The sequence below is a fragment of the Leuresthes tenuis genome, unplaced genomic scaffold (genome assembly GCF_036924035.1).
Source record: "Leuresthes tenuis unplaced genomic scaffold, fLeuTen1.0.hap1 SCAF_18, whole genome shotgun sequence".
In the NCBI taxonomy this organism is placed as follows: Eukaryota; Metazoa; Chordata; class Actinopteri; order Atheriniformes; family Atherinopsidae; genus Leuresthes; species Leuresthes tenuis.
Genome location: NW_027325372.1, coordinates 19,190,855 through 19,206,434, shown reverse-complemented (window position 1 = coordinate 19,206,434; position 15,580 = coordinate 19,190,855). Strand labels below are relative to the sequence as shown.

The 15,580-nt window shown below is 43.3% G+C and overlaps 1 protein-coding gene across 2 annotated transcripts in view; it reads right to left on the bottom strand.

Moving 5' to 3' along the window:
* nhsl3 (NHS like 3) overlaps positions 1-7,029 on the bottom strand; it is a 35,525-nt gene extending 28,496 nt beyond the window's left edge. For both annotated transcript variants that reach the window (XM_072371164.1, XM_072371165.1), the window contains exons 1-2: positions 6,756-7,029; positions 5,731-6,131 (exon numbers count right to left, since the gene is read on the bottom strand). In XM_072371164.1, coding sequence (XP_072227265.1) covers positions 5,731-5,962 — 232 coding nt within the window. In that variant the 5' untranslated portion in view covers positions 5,963-6,131; positions 6,756-7,029. The remainder of the gene's footprint in view (positions 1-5,730; positions 6,132-6,755) is intronic.
* Between the last annotated feature and the right edge of the window lie 8,551 nt (positions 7,030-15,580).

The following is a 15,580-nucleotide window of genomic DNA, read 5'->3' as shown; positions in this document are numbered from 1 at the left end:
CCTCATGTGTGTTGGTGTGTGGAGGTGATGTAATGACCGTTGGCGCCGCCCTAAGCTCAGCAATATGCAGCTGACACACAAACACAGATATTCCCCCCTGATACAGGGTAGCAACCCGGTCACACGCCCTCACACACAGCGCTGCAAGATATCCACACATCGCTATGAACACACACTGACTACACAGTAAGAAGCAGCAGAGAGCAACACACCCGCAGTGGTGCTGAGCGCAGGGCGTGAAGCAAGCTGAGGTGTGAGTCAAAAGCAGCGACACGCTGCGATGAATACAAAAATCTATGAAAAAGAGACGTGTGTGAGTTTTCTGAGAAGTCGCTCTAATTAAAAAAGCCTTGAGAGACTGTTCCCTAAGAGTCTTCTTTAGGCTGAATGGGGCTTTGTGATTCGTTGTAATCTCTCCCCTACATCGCATAACTCCAGGACCAATCTGGCAACCAACAAGACCAGCAGACCTTGGCGCGCGCGCACACACATGCACACAAACTGCTCTGATGCACGGCTCCAAGGAATTCAGCACATCAAAGAGTGTTTCTTTTTTTTTAGCAATAGGAGAAGAGTCTCTGAAATTTAACCGACGGCCAGAGCTCTGGATCACGGAGTAGCAAAGCTGAGAGAGTTACCTATCATAAAGATGTTCAGTTTTACCACAAAGAAGCAGCGGGGCGCAGCCGCTCAGTCTGTGTCTTGTTCTTACCAAAACACGTGCAGTCATGTAAAAAAGCAAGCGCACCTAATGGAAACAGTTGGCGGCATTTTTGGGTTGACAGGAGCTGACGGGAGAGTGGGGGCACCTGCGTGGAAACTCTGAGCCACGCAGGCAAACATTTTGATGGAGAGGGAAAGCATGCAATGCGGATAGGAAGGTGGCAAAGGCTGATTGCGTTCATCAAATGAGATAGCATCTGACTTTCTTTTTCTTTTTTTTCAAATTACACATCCACTTTATGATAAACACTAGAACCAGCCATGTTATCTGTGACTTCACGTGTTAGTCACAAAGGCTCTACTGTATGAGCAATTTCCAGTTGCTTACTTCAATTCAAAACAAAATTGCCCTCAATATTGCATCAGCAGAGGCTCATGGGCTCATACTTCTCAGGCCTTTAATGCAGCAGAGAAGCCGGACTTACGCTTAGTGGCAGATGTGAACTCCAAGGTGCTGTAATGCAGCTTGATTCTGGGATGTGGCAGCTGGTAAGATTCAGTCTGTCTCTTTTCTCTCTGACTCTTCTTCAGCTCAATCACCTTAACAAAGATCAAAAAATATCAAATATGTAGTAGTGGTGACATACCAAGGTGGCAGGATTGCACCGGTTGTAATTTTGGCAGCATTTAAAGCAACAAGTCTTATTGCTGTGGAACGTTTAAATGCTGCTCATAAGCATCTCGATGTCTGTGCCGAAACTGATGTATTTTCAGCTCCCGAAGCAGTGAAGCAACCCCGAACCATAACCCTGCCACTGCCGTGCTTCACAGTTTGTATCGCTTTGTTTTTCTCCTGAAAAGACTGCTTTGGTCTGAAAAAAACATGTCTTAATGTGGCCAAACAGCTGTGTCTAACGTCTGTCCTTCCAGAACACTTCAGTCCAAAAGGCCTGCGCCACATCACTCAGGCAGGTCAAATGTGTGCGATTTCCTTCTGATTGTAGACGCAGTACGTGAACACAAAGGGGGATATTTGGGTGGGGGTTTCTTGGAGACTTATTTTGACATCAGTTTGCTCTTGATCTTGCAGAGGCAGCCCATTCTGGATAATTTAGCAGTTATTTCAATGCAATGCAACTTGTAGAAGATTTTCTTTGCAGTGACTGACTTATCTTTAAAAGATTTGGAGAGCCTTTTTTAGCTTTTCAGACAATAGCACATACTTCAACAGCATAGATGTAAGAAGATTAAAAAAGATTCCCTTAGGAGATGACACGCTTAAGCCTGTAATCTGGAACCCTTGATTCTAATGTTATGGATTTAAAGGTGAAATAGATTTACTGACTATTTCCAAGTAGCTGATTGTTTTAAAATCTAAGTACGCCTTCCATTTCCAAAGAAACTCTGAAGAAAGACAGAAAAGTTTGCAGAGTAAGTGACAGCTTGAGGTGAGAATGTCAGGATTGGGTATATAAGAAGCCAACACTCGGTCGCTCGTGGCTCACTACTTTGTGCCAAACTCGGTCAGAGAATCCTTCAGTCAGTTAAAAGAAATAACAGTAATGGATGAATGGTTCCAGGTTGGATCCCCACCTGGGGCCTTTCTGTGTGGAGTTTGCTTGTTCTCCCCATGTATGCATGGGTTCTCTCCAGGTATTCTGGCTTCCTCCCACCATCCAAAAACATGCATGTTAGGTTAATTGGTGACTCTAAAATTGTCCTTAGGAGTGAGTGTGAGCGTGTGTGGTTGTTTGTCTCGTCTGTGTGGCCCTGTGATGGACTGGCGACCTGTCCAGGGTGTACCTCGCCCGATGACCGCTGGGATAGGCTCCAGCCCCCCCCGCGACCTGACCAATGGATTAAGGGGGTATAGAAAATGGATGGATGGATGAATAAATTAAATATTGAGGGCGAAAAGGAAGAAAGAAAATCCTCAATGCAAAATTTCATAAAAAACTTTGATCTTCTAACATCTACAGTATAATAGCATAATATTGTGGAAAGAGTCTGATTTTGGGGAAATCTCATTGCAAAAAAAGCCAAGGACAGAAACCACATCTGGATGCATGTGACAATGTGACATTCGAGTCCTTGAGGCAGCAGTGCATTAAAAAACAATCATGCAGCTGCATGAGCCCAAGTGCACTTTACAAAACCTTTGCAACTCATCCCGGTCTTCTGCTGCATCCAGAACTGTAACCTGACACTGTATTATGCAACAAGGAAGACCTGCTGTATATCAACTGTGTGCAGAAACACAGTCGAGTTCTGTGACCCAAGGCTCATCTCACTTTGTGCTGTGCTTTGGTCAGATGAGCCCGTCGTCCAGCTGCTTTTGGACATTACATGACTTGTATTTGTGCGAAGGCATCATTGATGCAGAGGTGCATATAATGATTTTGGAGAGACATGTGCTGCCATCAAGGCAAAATCTTTTCTTGGGACAAACAATATTTTCTCAGCAGCGCAGTGACAAACTGCAGAGCTTCACAGACAGAGTGTGTGTGTGCTTGCCTGGCCTGCCTGTAGCCCATTTCTACCTCCTATTGAAAATGTATGGAGCAGCAAGAAGAGGAGAATCAGACAGTCAGAATGGACACTGACACCATGCCATTTAAAGGAAGTGTGATGTAACATTCCTCGTGTGTTGCTGGCAACAACCTCTAGATACATTTAAATGGTATCAGTCCACACAAGTCGACAAACTGAGTCAAAAATAAAAGAACAAAAAAGTAGAAGCTTGCTATTACCACAACCAAAAATAATGCTGTAAAACAAAGATTACAGGACACCAGTGAACAGCTCATCTATATTTCGTCCCAATCTTTCTTTTTATAGCTGCAGCTCCTGGCCAAGCTGGGGGCTCTTAAATCTTTGCTTCACAGTGGAGATTTTAAGTCTTAAAATGGAAAAACTCACTGACAAAAAATGCCAAAAAAAACATGGTTCCCACACATCAGCCGTTGACCACATCCTCTGCTGGGGAATTATTAGCAAGACTGCTGGTTAGCGTTTGGTTTCGGATGGAGTCGCTGTCTCTTACTAGTATGTTAGGCATACTAACGCGTCCTGGAAGTCCCCTCTAGGTGAAACGAGTAAGAGAAAAAAATGGGACTGACCAAAACAGTCAGAGGTAAATCTGGGTTGTCAAGAGTTACAGCAGTAATCACACACACACACACACACGCACACACAGTGACATAGGAGAGAGGGATGGGTTTAGAGGTGAAACAAAAACAGGAAATGGGGACTGTGGGTAATCTCTGTGCTGCCGACCAAGCAAACGCATCAGTAAACAGAAAAGGGGATTAGACGGCTGTGCCAATGTGTCTGTGTGAGTCACTTTTGCCAAGTTACAGATGTACAGACTGATGTCCTGACAATGAATAAAGCTCTCTTAACTTTCCATCTTAATCCAGAATTCAACAGATCCCACAGAAACACGTCATCCACACATATTCGGTGGTGAAAAAAAAAGACAAAATTCCACCGCAAAGTTACCAAACAAACAAGAAGAGGCTTAAAAAAAAGGCTGATGCTCAACTAACCCTAAACTTTGATGGAGGACATCAATGACAAGCTGTTACAGAACTTTAATTAAAGAGAGAATATTCTTTTACTCTCTTCTATCTAATCACTAACGAGTGCAGTAAGAAGCAACATTAACCTCTGCAGTTGGACATTTCCTGGTTTTAAAATGGAGAAATTTTGTGCAAGTATGTCCTCTTAAGTGTTTTCTCTCTTGCAAAATGCACTGAGTGACTTTTTTGCCACTTGAGGGGAAGGAAAGAAACGATACAAACTGACTTTAATAGCTTGCATCCTGGGTGATTCAGTCACAGGTGGACAGCGCTAAAGACAGGGCCGAACGCACTCAGGGTGGCTTTAGGATGCAGTCAGACTGGACTGCTCAGGCCACATTCAGAGGTGGTCCAGTAAACAGCAGCGGAGCAGCCACGAGAATGTTTCCCACTCCTCCGTTTTCAAGAAAAACTACAATCTGTAAAAAGGGAGTTAAAGCTTCTGGCTCATTTAAAATGATTAGACAGTAATCTGTGGGAATGTTATGAAGAAACTATTTTTAGAGGCAAACATTTTTTTTACAGAACTGGACTGCTGGGGCCATCGGTAGCTTACTAAGATGCTTCATGGGTGAGTTGCCTCAGTTTTGTACTGTCTGTTTGAAACCTTATTGGCAATTATTGCACCCGACGTGGTCACTGTATCATAAAATTCTTTGCATGAGTCACGACACAAAAATCCTTCCTAAAGCAAGCAGCCACTTATTGTGCCCACAGTCAAGTTGTGTAGAAAGCTGCTGAAGCTGTCAGAATTCAGGTGGGTTAAAAGCTTTATTTTTCTTTTAAATTCATTTTATGCTTCTTTACACCTCTCATATCTCAGCTGTAACTGTTTCACTGTGTGCAGGGCGGGAAACTGAGAAACAATCGTATGTGGTCGCTCAGGACGCACATGAGGACCCATTTCAACTACACGTATGAACACGTGTACTTGGAGCTGTCCACTTGTGATCACATCACCCAGGACCGGATGTTAGCACCACGGCCCTTCAGCTCACTCCTTGGGAAGGTCGTGTGAGGATTTTCCTGAAAACAGTTGCTACTCAGAGAGCAGGAAGAGTGAGCGAAGCAATAAGAGTTGCGTAAAACCAAAACAGTGAGCTGAGAAACGAAACTTTCCCTCGTAGAAGTGAGAGGAGACAGAATCCCGAAGCGCATTACTGAAGTTATACAATGGAAGATTACTGATTTAGATTAAGGTTTCAGTATGTTCTTCCTTTTATTCATACTGAAAATAAAATACACTCTGAATGCTTCGTATGGCATTTCACTCAAGGACCCAAAGCTTCCTGTTCTGATCAATTCTAATACACTCAAACTGTTTCTGGTCAGCTGCTATTTCATTCTTAAGCTTTTCATTGAGAAATGAGATTGAAAGCCCTTAGATTTGCAAATGCGTCATTCAGTCAGTGTTCTTTAGGGATGTAAAGCATCAGTTAAACAGCAGGAACTGAAACCATCAAGGGTGACACAACAACCCACTCACCTTTTGCAGTGTCATGGTTCTGCAGTCCAAGTTTGGCATCTGTCACACCACTAAGAGTACGGTTAAGTCCATTGCCAATGCTCTTCTTCCTCCGACTCCCCCTCAACCAGTTTAAGGCCTGTCCCAGAGAGCTTCCTGGCTTCTTCTGCCCACGCTGAGCCCTCGCCTCCCGGGCTAGGATCTCAGTGATGTCCCTGGGCACCAGGTCACCTGTAGACCTCCTCCGGGACATCCTGAGGCTGGTCGTGGAATCTGAGGCTCGGTACTTCTACCCACAACAGTGTGCTTTCTGTGGGAACACGCCACGGGATCTAAAACCTTGCCGCTCGCCAGGATTTGATGAATTTCTCTGTCCCTCTTTGGCCTCTCTTAGTATCTATGTTTTTCCTGACTGTCACCACCTGGGATAACAATGAGATCAGCAGGATGAGAGAAAGAGGGCACAAAGGGAAAGACACAAAAATAGACTGGGAACGAAAGCCAGTGGAACAATTGCGTGGCATGAAAATCAAGAGGAGAAAAAGAAAAACGCAGTATAAACTGAAAACTACAGATCAACCGAATAAGTCAAAGTGGTCAGGCAACATGGAGTTGAGAAATAGGATGAAACAAGAAAATACATCAGTTTGACTTTACACAGTATATTAAAAACATTCCCACATTGAACTAATACAGTTTTCCAGTCACACTTTTGCTCCCCCCCACCCTCCACTTTTCTATTTTCAACTGTTGTGTGTATCGTGGCTTCAGGGTGGAGGGCTCGAGCTCTGCAGTGTCCACGTTCTGTACGTGTGTGCCTGCCTTTGGCTCCCATTAGCAGAAAAGTGTGTATGGATGAGTCAGAGAAAAGAAGCAAAGTCAATCCAATCAAACTAGCAATGATTAAACGTGCTTATTTCTTTAAAGACATGCGACTAAAGCCCACGGAGGGCCAGACACCCAATCTGCTTCTACACAATGCTGCAAACAAAGCAAAAGAATTTGCTGGGAAACAGTTAGACGAGACATGAGCGTTTACAACTTACTCAGCGAGCGTGCTGTCCTCTCCTCTGCTCCCCTCTTTTCTCTCAGCCTGAGAACAGCTTTGCAGGGCATATGTGTGTGTGTGTGTGTGTGTTTAGCAGAGTAAATGAAGCTCCATGCTCTCTGAACACCCAGTCCCTCCCTCTGCATGGGAGCCAGCCTCTCCTCCACCCTCTTACATTGCTGTTTGGACGTAGCCACACCACTCCAGCGCTGACTGCTTCTCTTTACATTCCAAACAGCTGGGGCTTAGCATTTTAGCTTCATTGTTGAGTCCTTTTCCTGAGCTGCGCAGGTCATTAGTGATTTCTTGTACTGCAGTTGGACTTCTTTAGCATTTTCTCTTTTCCCAGGGATCAGGTGCATACACTCAGGGTCCCTCAGGAGGGGAACTCTCAAGTCATAATCCATCATAGCAGCAAGAAAAAAAGAAAAAATACACACCTAGGATCAGTTTAACGGGAGATAGTTGATTCTATGTCCGAAGAACAAGACAGAAATACTTTACAGAAATACAAAGGAAACAGTTTTTTTCTTTTTTGCAAACTACTGATCAGCCAAGATGTATTTCCTTTTTTGCAGATAGGATGGGGTGGCTCTCCCCTGACTCTGTGTAACCAGGTGGAAACCCAACACCCCTTGTTAGATGTGACACACACACATAATTAGGTCGGCAGGTGGGGCGAGTCACAAGGGGCTGGTTACCTTCAAGTCGTGTTCAGGTGTGCTCAAGAACTGAAATCTGACAGTAGCATCAAAACTGCTCTCCAGTGGGGTACAAGACAAGCACAAGACAGTGGTGGGTCTCGGTGGGTGGGTCACTTATTAGTAGCGGGTGGAGTTCATATAAATGTGTGGCTGTGTTGCGGGTGGGTTTTTCTGGTAGGAATGAGAGCTTCTGGGGTAAGAAAGGGGAAGTTGGAGGAAAGGGGGAGGAGAAAGTGTCACAGCCTGGGGGCAACAACTGAGTCGAGCCAGTGGCTACAGTCAACAATGTGACTAATTAGCAACAGCAAGCTTCACTGAAGTTGTAGTGTATTCTATTCAGTGGAACAGCATGGTGTTATCTAATAATTCCAGTTCATCAAGACAAAGAATATTGACAGACTATTGAATATTGACTTGAAAATTGAGGACTAAACTTCATAACTAACAGAAATATCGTTGAAGAGGTTGAATTACTGTTCGTTTTCAATAAAGTGAGATAAAAAATCTTACAATGCAGCTCCTGCTTATTACTCTATTTTTCTTCTGTTTTGCAGCTGGTCTATAGAATGAAATCAATGTCTCCTCAACATCATGCAACTTGCTCTTTTGGCTGAAATCAATTTGCAACTAAATTCTCCATTTTGCTCTCGACTAGCATATGTTAGAACAGATATATATATAGTCTTTTAATAAAGCACTTGTTTTTTTCCCCCGTGTCTGCTTCATATATAGCCAGCGAGCCATGGGTCATTGTCTTCGTTCCACTCCTGAGACGAGGCAGCCAAATTACCTGTCTGCTGGGATTCCTGAGCTATTTCTGGCACACGACCGAAGGATATCACTGTCAGTCAGCCTCTGACAAAAAAGAAAGAAAGGGTAAAAAAAAGAAAAGTCATACGACATATGTTTCTCATATTCTACAGGCCAACATCCCTGGAGCTGATCTTACACTGTCAGCGTTAGTCAGCAGCCTCTTGCTTTATGTCTCGAAAAAACATCATCAGAGTGACTTTGATCAACGCGCCGTGGCCATTGTGTTACCTTTACATCCAGTGACAGATTCCCTTCTGCTCCCATTTAAATTAATTAAAAGTTAATCAACTTCTCCCATAGATCAGATCTGTTGGCCGGTTATTACTGTGAGATGATTAATGACGTTGGTGTGAGACAAGATTTTGTCTTGTTTTTTTGTGCGCGTGTAAGCGAGACAGACTGATAGGTGGAGCGGTCCATACTGTATGTGTATGCTGGTGTGCTGGGAGGGGTTAGGATGAGTCATAGTTTAGTTCACTCACGCCTAACAGGCTGAAATGTTTAATGTTCCCATGGCAATGCAAGAGAAAACAGTCATCCTCAGGATGTCAGCATGGGAGCTATGGAGTCTCCCTGCAAATATGTGTGTGTGTGTGTGCTGTATGAGGTGCAAAATAATTAACCAACACAAGAGTATGAACCAACTGGGGAGTTCATCACCAAACCTTCCTGACTCCGTAGCTACAATAACTGGCTTTATCTTCTAAAAAGCCTTCCTCCTGCCATACAACAATTGCACATTAATACCTTTGACACAGTTATGAAATTGAAACCGAATACATAAAACTGAATAAAGGCAATAGGGCCACTGAATAGGTCTGGGCATCTAATGTCATAAGAGGTTACAGAAAAATGTTTTGCCAAAACCTGTGATGTTGTGGCATATGTTACAGTGTTACTGCAGCAGTTAGGATCGAGAATGCTGTATGCAGGTAAAACCCAACTACTGCTTAGAACTAGTATAACTAAGTTTAAACAGACATAGAGGCATACACTTATGGATTTATAGTGTCAATCAGATCACTTTTGGAGAAAAAAAAACATTCCCATGACCATTTTCTCCCCTTCATTTCTTTTTTTTAACTATAAGGATGAAAAGTGGATCTTTATGACAGACTAAAATAATCCTGACATGGATCAACCTCAGAATGTTGAGGCCACAGATGGTCTAATCTGGCAGAAACTGGCTTAAAGAACGGCCCCAAAACCAAAGAGTAAAACGTTGCATATTTTCAAACCAAATCTCAATACAACAAATAAAAAGAAACATGCATCGATAATGAAAAGTAATACCAATACATAACTATTAATTTTTTCAATTTTCAACCTATCAGATCCATTAATATAGTGATCTGAAAGCATAATGTCTGTATACCAGAATGTCTATCCTCTTGCATACCAGAATGAGACATTAAAACAGCTTAGTGTCGTAAACAGCCATGAGCAGGTGGAACTACCACAGTAATGAGAGCAATATGAACTTTCAGTGAGTGACCTGTGTGTGTTTGATGTGACCGAGAGGAGACTGCGGGCAGGAAATCCATACTGCCGGTTGGGATAAGCCCGGCTCTCTCAGACCGGCATTATCATTCCCGACCTGCTTTTGTCCTGCGGCAGAGGCCGTGTTTCTGCAGCGATCGCTTCCCTCTGTTTGTTTCTGAAACAAAACCAAACAACACTGAAAGTCCATCAAAAACCAGGAGCGTGTGTCTCTTTTGCACTAATCTAACGTGCATTTCCATGTTTATCCACCAGCTGAGAGGATGGGAGGAGTGGAAAAGGAGGTAAGGCAGGACAATAAATGAGGACAGCAAGAGAATTGTGGCATGTAATAATAGTTTTAAAGAATGGGGAGAGGTTGCAGGTTGATTTTCAGCTGTGAAGCACACAGAGGGGATTCCTCTGTGTAACAGAGACAGCTTTGTCTCACCTGCTAACTGTGCGTGACCAGAACAGAGGATACTTATGGCAGTGAGATCTCAGGGTGTGGGAAAAGGAATGAACAAAACGGTACCTAAAAGTTTGTGAAAACTGGGGACTGACAGATCATTTGAAAGTAAAGTTAGATTCAGGTGTTATGAGTAAAGAGGATGACAATCAGGTGCACACGGATGACCTGTTTTACTTTACTACAGACTACAAGATCATCCCTTAAGTCTGATCTTCACAACACTCGTATCACTTCACCAGATAGGGGTAAAAGAAGAATTAAGTCGTGGGTTTGTAGAAGCCGTGTCAGAGGGGCCAGAAGTGCTGAATCTTAAGCAAACAGGTATGTTGAGGAAGAACCTGAAGTGACGAGTTTATGTGAGAAAACCCACGAACATCCCGGAGCCGAAGCTTTTCTCTAACACTCTGTATGTATTCACATGTCTGTGTCAAAGATAAATAACGTAACATTCATAATGATAGAAGTCCGATGATGTTTCACCATATTTATGAATACAGAAAGTTACACAACAACTTAAAAAGTGTTCACAAAACGTCAAGCACCACTGTATGAAACCAAACAGCTAAAGAGTGGGGAAAACGGGAGGGAAAACAAGACAGAGGAGGTAAAAAGCATTTCTCTGACCCCCACTGCACAGGTTGTTCCTGTCCGGGCATGTTGTGGCCCTTCCTCATGAAAGCAGCTTCTCACTGTCCTCGATGCCTCTGACCTGCCTCTTTAACAGGCACAAAACACCAGCTTATGAAGTTGTTAGAGAGGGGCGAGATTTCATTTTCTTCATGACAAAAAGGGTAAAAACCGAAGAAATACAGTCGAGTTGTGTCTCTGTCGACAGGTTTCAGTGAGACAAAGCAGAGAGAGAAATGAAAGCCCAGGTGTTTTCCGCTTTATTCTGCCTTTGCGGAACAATTTAGCGACGGAAACACGTGGGCTAAAGGACGGTCATTTCTGGCTAGTTGTTAGTTTGCAAATTATCCTTGAATTCGTCACTCTTAAATTTAGCACATTTATTTTTAAAAACAAGGGTGTAATTTGTTCATTCCCATGAACCGTTTCCTTGTCATTGAGATGACAGCTGCTGCTCTGGAGCTGCCACAAAGTGCACGTTTTATCAGCTGCAGTGCTTCGAGAAAGGCAAGACACTGAACTGAAGAGCAGATCCTAGGTCACTGTTTGGGGGATTTCCTCCTGTCTGATACAGAGGAGGAGGGGGCTATAATTTCAATGTGCCTGTGATGCATCAGCTTCCTCTAAGCTGTTCATCACATTTTATGGGCCAATCAGTGTTTGCCTTTGAGTGGACGAGTTAAATATGGCCTGCATAGTTTCACCTGACCCTTCTTTCACACATATGTACGCAGACATATATCAAATATAGGGAACCACACATTTATCAGCGGTGCATGACCATTTCATTTTTAATGAAAGATGGAATAATAAAAAAGTCAGAGCAAACACACAAAGCCCCGTGTGTCTGGTGTTCAGAGTTAAACTGTTTTCACAACGGACAGTGAAATATTTCTTTGAATCCGGCCGGAGTCTGAGCCAAAACACACTGGCTGTAGTGAGAGCCATCTGGCTGGCAATTAAAGCACAAATGAAGGTGGAAATGCAGACGTTCTTCTTTTTTCTGCCTTTTCTTTGATCGGAGTCTGCAATTGTTCCGCTGTTCTCTTTTACCCATAAGAGTTTTGCTGTTTTAACTGATTAAACCTGGACCCCAAGGTCCATACATGATGAATATGGCATTTACTAACGGTCTCCTCTTCTTGTGCATTTTATGATGTACTCGCAAGTTAATAAAACATTAGAAAAGTCCTCAGAGGACAAAGAAAAATATCAACTAAAATATAGACCCATACACATGTCATTCTGTAAAATGGAGGCTTTGGGTTGAACATGGAATTGTTACTGCTGCTTTAAAAACTTGAGGTGAAATCCTTTCGCAGCAGGAATTCCTGAAAGGGTGTGGTCGCCGCTGGGTTGCTTTGGGGCTGGACAAAAACAGGCCACAGCTTTCCAGCAACCCCATCCAACTATCCCTGTTTCTGTCTTTCCTCATCCCTCCCTCTCCCCTGTTCAACTGCCTGTTTTCTCTCTGTCTCCTGGGGGGGTCTCTCACTGACGTCACAGTCAGGAAACCTGGAGCGACCTCTGTCACTTCTTCACTACAAAAAACAAAAACCAGGGCTGGCACTCGCTCAACATCCAATTAAGAGAGCTGAAACCAGAGCAGCGATTCTCTCCATTTCTGAATTCGTGGGTAAAGAGCTTTTTTGTGGGGTCATAGTCTGAGGCAGTTTTCTGAACTTTTGATCTGTCACAGTAGTTACTGTGCTGCTTCAAACTGATATTTACATCACAACATTTACCATCTTAAGACAGCAAACTGCAGCCTCTTCAACATGATGTTAGCACACTCGTGCACGTGGACATAAGGGCTCGTATTTACACCCACGCCTGCCGATGACTCATAGCACAACTTTAAATCTCAGCTTTACGTGTTTGGATTGAGAGACGGCTGGATGAGTCTCGTCTGAGTACAGATGAGTGGAACATAGTTTGGGACAAGTAACAGACCTAAAGGCAGCCGAGGATGACAATAGCTTCTAAATGTCTCGCTAAAGGTCAGACAGATGAGTACGACAGATTTAATTCTTCCCACAGTTGTTGAGATTTCCCTGATGTTGGATGTTTCAGCAATTTGATCACCAAAGTTAGAGTATGGGGGGAAAAAATAAAGTGTCAACCCACAGATGGTGGCGGGGATCATGATTTTTTGTAAAAAAAGTCCAATTGCAGCCTACACAACAGGTGCTGACATATTTCAGAGTGGACCGAGGTGGCTAAAGACTGAGAGGCCTCGCGAACAACAACGTTCAGGGTCTCTCTTTCATGACTGAACGCCACGGCACGATCCACACCTACTGAAACAAAGGTGATGTCATCTCTTCCAGCCTTTCTTGTCTCTCCTTATCAGCTGTTTTCATCTGCAGTGTCTTTTCATGGGAAGCGGTTGTGCTTGTGCAACATCATAAAGGTGATACATTCAAGAAAATGACCGTCACAGAAGTTTGACAGTAACAATACCATGAAAAAAAAAAAAAAGAAAGTAAAATCTGGGCTCTTTGTCAATGCTTTGAAACAAAGGCTGCTTCCAACACACACAAAAACGCCTGGAGAGTTTCCTGCATTTTCATTTCAAATATAAGTCGGCTTCTTTGATCAAAAGAGAGACGAATGAGCAAATCAAAGGAATCAAGGAACCCGCTTTAGTTACTCTACCTTTTAAAAGCACAGACAAGCATGTCTGTCCTCTTTAAATAAAGGAAACATTCTTTATCCAGAACAATGGAAAAACAAACTGAAAGTTCCTTTTTTTTCCAGTGATCCATGAAGACCACGAAAAGCAAACTGGTACAGACAGCTGGTGCCTGATGACAGCGAAAAGACTGCGGCTGACGATAACGTAACAGAAACACTCTCCTCAAAGTAAACACCAGATAAGCTCTCTGTCATTAAGCGCCTCTTAGTTGTAGTGAGACAGCGCCGGATGATGCATGAAACGACAGAGAGTCGACACCAACAAAAACCATAGCGAGAGAAGTGAAGATAGGGTTTGAGAATGAGCCACCTATCAGTTGGACGAGTCTTTGAAATCGGAGGACAGGTAAAAGAAGACGCACCTGGGGCAACACAGAAGGGCCCACGTTCTCCTCTAGCCCGACAAATAGTTGTCAGGGCCGTTCATAATTGATCAAATAGTAGATTGAGACTGAAAATGGTGTCCATGCACACTTATTTAACTTTTCTTCTCCGTGCAGTAAGGAGCACAAACTATACTCCTACTACCACACCACAGATAAGATCTTTGATCTGTTCACAAGTCATAAAAATGGCCATGATATTAAAACAGGGCAGGGGGTAACCAGGTGACTGCCACAACAAGTTTTTTTGCCAAGATTCTTATTGTCATCTGACACCCTGGTTACTTAACACTGACACACTTTATCATTTGCTTCCCACAGACTGCATACTGAGAACAGTGTTAGTCTTAAATAACTTTTGAAAACACAAGTCCTTTCATGAATAAATCCCGACCTGATCACAGAATGTTTTGAGGGCAAGTCTGAAACTTTACGGCGATGCACTGGAGGAGCCTAAGATTGCTTCATTTCAAATTTTGTAATGACTTTAGCAATGTAAAAGGATGTGCTTGTTTTCTCCTGAAAACATAGAACCAGAACGGCAAACCGAGTGACTGCCCTCTAGGTGAGTAGAGAATATTTGGAGTGGATTGTCTAGGTTCATCATTCATTCATCAGCTATGACATTAACTCGTTTCAAAATCACGCAGCACACAACTGACCATACCAACAGCTTGCTTTGAAATATACAACTGTTACGAAGAGGAAGTGATTATATCCACCAGACCAGATTCTGGGGAAAGAGACGCAGCATGATGACGTGCGCAGGTGGTCCTCCACCAAAGTCTGAATGCGAGCCAAGAAACTGCCGGCTCCAAATGTCAGCGGAGCTTAGAAATCACAACAAGATAAACTTCAGCAACCTTTAATGTCTCACATCTCTGCAATAAAGGAAACTGGTGACACAGACAAAAACCTTTATGAGTTCAGCAATAAGTCACTGCTGTCTGCAAGACAGCTGAAGGGTGGGAAGAGAAGAGAAACAGAAGGTGGAGGAGGACACACTGACAGGATGTTCTGCTGGGTTTGGACAATACTGCAGATTGGAGCAGACAGTAACAGAGCAATCCAAAAGAAAGTCCAGCATATGGCCTATCTCAGTGGGACATTAAGTCCTCAACCACAACCCCCTTAAATATTTGGTTTACTCCTTGTCCTACGCGCACACACACACACACACAGATGATCTCCTCATCCTCCACACAGGAAATGAACAGAAAAGAGTCCAAGAGGAGCTAAAGATATGGCGAGTTCGTGAGGGAGAGTCTCAAAACCGCGTTCTAGATCCCAGTGGCTGTGTGGGTGTGCATCATGACAGCGTTAATGTGTTGAGCATAACGTCATGTAAATTACCGTCTCCTTGCCAAAGCCCAGACTTGCCAAATTGCGGAGATGAAGTGGTCAAGAGGGAAGAATTAAATAAACATTACATCTTGTCTTGAGCGCAAGGGACCTAACCTTTTCATGGAAACACTGAATCAGAATCACCATATCATTGACTTAAAGAGTGTTGTCGCCAATTAAAGTCTGTTTAGTAAGGTGCTTTAAGTAAATGCACCCTGAGGAGGGATTTTCCAGATGTTAATCTTGGATAGTTTAAATCCATCAGTGATTGTACAGCAGGAGTTAGCTTTGTAACAAGATATTT